Source organism: Harmonia axyridis, chromosome 1 (genome assembly GCF_914767665.1).
Source record: "Harmonia axyridis chromosome 1, icHarAxyr1.1, whole genome shotgun sequence".
Classification (NCBI taxonomy): Eukaryota; Metazoa; Arthropoda; class Insecta; order Coleoptera; family Coccinellidae; genus Harmonia; species Harmonia axyridis.
The window spans coordinates 37,091,813-37,095,769 of NC_059501.1; the positions used below are offsets into that span (position 1 = coordinate 37,091,813).

A 3,957-nucleotide genomic window follows, 5' to 3' on the forward strand; every position below is an offset into this window, starting at 1 on the left:
CCTGAGGGGAATCTCAGACATGTTTGTTGTATTAATTTTATTAGCCATAGTTTCGCCAACCTTAGCAAAAAATTTATTGATTATTATTATGAGAATTATAAGCAATGAGTAAGATGTAGACTGTAAAGCACCTTCCCAGCATTCCAGCAGATAAATTATCTAACCCAGGGTCGCAGCAGATGGATGCAACCCAGGTAAAATAATAATAATGATAATAATGTTTATTCATTCCGAAATCCAAAAAAAATAATACACATTAGTTCTACCTTAATTAATGAATGAACAAACATAAATCTCCCACAAAAGTATGACACTTGTGCGTGGGTTGTAATTCAAATTAACAATAATTCCATGGACAGACGAACACACAACTAAACAAACTTATTTCTGCTCGTGAATGTATCCCAAAAGGAGTCAGGTTTGCTATTGATTCAGGTTGTAACTCTTTTATTGAACGTTCTGTTATTTCTTGTTTCTTTGATATATACGGGAAGTTTATTATAAAGGAGTGGTGCGAGATATATGAATGATCTTTGTGCAACTGTTTTCTTTATTTTCGATAATTGAAGATGATTTCCTAAGTTTCAATACTTCTTCCTCATTGATATCAATAGATTCTTTTAGGCTTGTTACCTTCGAGATCAATATTGACTGTTGTTCATTCTTTATGGATCCGATCTATCATCTATCTATCAGCTTTCCTGACTTTTTGCATCATACGCCGATGACATAAAGCACTGAATCCATACAAGCGGAGTGTTCTTTATTTGGGCAGGCATAATCCTAGACTGGGTCATTATAAGAAGTGATCTGTTGTCTCCTAGAGCCCTCATATTTTACAAGTATGTAATAAAGCGAAAAAATGTGTTTATTTGAACCAGCAGTGTTCCCGGTGTAGCAATTGAGATACAATTTCTGCACTATACAGTATGAACGCCCATCCAGTTTTGGAATATTCTGCTCCTGTTTGGCATCCATGGCTACGGCGAGATACCCAGGTGCTTGAATCTCTATAACGACGCGTTACACGATTGGCATTCGAAGAGAATGGTCCCAAACGATAAAGACTACTTGAGATCATGCTAGATAAGGTGACGAAGGAGAAACAAGCAATTATGCCTAATTTTAAGTATGAAGAAGAAGATGATGAGATAAATTAAAATCAGATAGTGTATTTTTTCTGAAAATATCAAGTTTCTTAGTTATTCCCCTCGAGAATATTCGTGTTTACGGAAGGACAGACAGAATCGAATTTTTTCGAAGCTTATCGTCTGAAATCATTCCCTACTCAAATTCGAAAAATTCAGACACTTAACTGAATGATAAAGCTCTTTATTCGAGAAACAAGAGCTCCAAAATATTGGTTTGTTCTTAATTGAAAATCTCTGAAAGGTTATCACCAATCTCTTTGAAATTTTGACGTAGCTGTAATTATTTGCTTCAGCAAAACGTTTTTCCTTTATGTTCTGAATCAGTTGGTCACGTCGAAACCCGTACCTACTCCGAAAGTCGGTAGTTCGAGCCCCGGGCTTGGAATTAAATTTTCTGGTTACGGGAGAGCATCCGCTCAGCCTAAAGTGGCGCTGGGACACAGTTACAAAGCCTACCCATTACACAACACATATTGGTCCAACAAATAACTCGGTATTATATTTATTCAACATATTATACTATTGTAATAAATATTCAGAATGTCATTTGTATTAAAGGAAAGGAGTTCAAGTAGACTCAAATAAAATCCTAAAGTCTAGAAGCGAATTCGAACTTTAATTTTTCATTCTTCTCGGGTCACATATTACATGATCTCAAGTCATGCGGACTAGGAACTTTTATCAAGAGTAGTCTCGTTATCTTTCAATATGGATAAATAATTTTAACTCCTCTGATAATTTGTTAGAGTCTCATAGTAAACAGAGGAAAGAAGTGTTAAGTGTTGTTTTTATGGGTAAAAATTAAATATTTGGGCATGGCTAAGTTACTGGTGAGATTTTCTTATCCATTAGTATCTCTCTGTTTGATCAATCTATGTTTTCAATTTTCAACAAAGAATTTAGACTTCCTTTACTATACCTAATCGAACTATTTATTTGATAGTTATGACAAGTTCTAAACAAAATTTTCCGGTAATTTCCAAACTTACCTACACATGCACTATGGCAAATAGACTCGCAAATAGATAGGTATTTCATTTGAAGAAAGTGTTTCAATACAAAGACAATTTACGCAAAAAAATATGATGGTGTTTTTTTAAGAACTTGAGAACCAGAATAATACCAGCCAGAAATATTGTTGAAATGAGTTTTTTATTATTATAATCTGGTAGATAATTTCAAGGAATTCATTCTTTCAATATTTCGCGGAAATAAATCAATTCCATTTCATACACATCCAACTTATGCTCGAAAGGGACATGACATTCCAACTACAGAATAGTTTATCCTAAAACAAGTTGCAGAATAGGCTCCTATTCCAGCACGCATGCGATTTCGAACGCATGAGTGTTGGAATTGCCTTCTGCAACAAGTATTTGCCGTAATTTTCTCCAGGTTAACCTCTCCACATTGTGGTTCTTCTTGTACTCGGATGTCACGCAGAAAGCTAATGCTTCCCTTTGGTGAAGTTGATGGTGGGCTGTTGTCTTCCTGCTTAAACCATGAATGGACGTCTCGTTTCAGTTGTTGACTTCGTTTGTTTGCTGTTGCTTTCAAGTGTTGCTTATTTTAATTCTTTTTCATTTAATTCGTGAATTATGTCTGACGAAATCGATTTAATACCAACAGAATCAAAAGAAATTGCGAATAATATGTTGCAAATCATTTCACTATATCCAAATTATATTATATTGGCAATTAACGTGTATTGAAATTTGATAGGATCGAAAGTCAGTGTAGACAACCACAAAACGCAAAATATAACTGAAAGCAATGCTGTAATGAGTCCATTACAGTACTGTTTTTAGTACTGTAATGAACTCATTACGATACTGAAATAGAGAAAGCATATTTATTAAACTGATCTTATTTTTAGCAGGTTTCCTGTTTTCTAATAATATTTGGTTCCGCTTTGGCAACGGTAGAAACCAATAAAAGAGGAGGACATGGTCTATTTCATGGTTTCGAAGATGGAAAAGTAAAAAGTTCCTGGTTAGAGGAAACAAAAGTGGATGACGTTAAAATAGGTAGAGGAAGTACGAACTCATTACTGAGCAACACTATTTCCAATTCAAAAAAAAGTTCTTTATACCTTCAACCTGAACCAAGAGGCCTCGAGTATTTGTTGAATGTTCCGGATCAAAATCCACTACTCCTAAATTTTTATAGAAAGAGAGATGTGAGCAAGCAAAATGCATTCATCAAAATCAGAAAAATGAGACAAACCAATATTCAACCTGGCTATGTAATACCTGGATCTAGGGGACAAGCAGTTCTTTACGGCGTACCAAATGGAATTGGTTCGCAATCTTTTGGTTATGGTCAACAGCAATCAATGAACAACCTAGGTTTTCCCTCAGAAACTCATCAGAATGGTGGATTCTCAGGAAGAGAAAACCAAAACTCACATTTTGGCGGATACAAAACTCATGGATACTGATATGACATTGATGGAGATAATCTTTTTTATAAAAAAATCAACAAATTTTCTTCTTTCTTTATTAACCCTGGGAATCCTGATTTTTGTCCCAATAAATCCTCATTCTATGCCTGTTATGAACTTATATTAGTTTACGTGAAAACATTTTGAAAATTTTCTTTTCGTAGAGCTGCTTGTCTAAATATTCAGTTATAATATCACAAGAGCATAGACAATATTCGATTATACACCGAGTCACGAGACGTAGTTCGCGAAACATCACGAGAGCGCAGCTCGAGTAGTGGAATAGTTTGTCTCAAACAAATTCGGATGCTTTGGCAATATTGTTCATCGCATCTGATTCACTCAAAGAAATTGAGTATATTT

At 34.8% G+C, this 3,957-nt stretch overlaps 1 protein-coding gene across 2 annotated transcripts; it reads left to right on the top strand.

Moving 5' to 3' along the window:
- The first annotated feature begins 1,824 nt into the window (after positions 1-1,824).
- On the top strand, positions 1,825-3,637 carry LOC123679875. Of its 2 annotated transcripts, none has more exons than XM_045617413.1 (2): positions 1,825-1,981; positions 3,028-3,637. In XM_045617413.1, the coding sequence occupies exons 1-2, from the start codon at positions 1,967-1,969 to the stop codon at positions 3,589-3,591; spliced, it is 579 nt and encodes a 192-aa protein (XP_045473369.1). In that variant the 5' UTR covers positions 1,825-1,966; the 3' UTR covers positions 3,592-3,637. The 2 variants fall into 2 exon arrangements, with proteins under 2 accessions (XP_045473369.1, XP_045473379.1); XM_045617423.1 differs by having other exon boundaries at positions 1,833-1,981; positions 3,031-3,637.
- Positions 3,638-3,957: the final 320 nt, after the last annotated feature.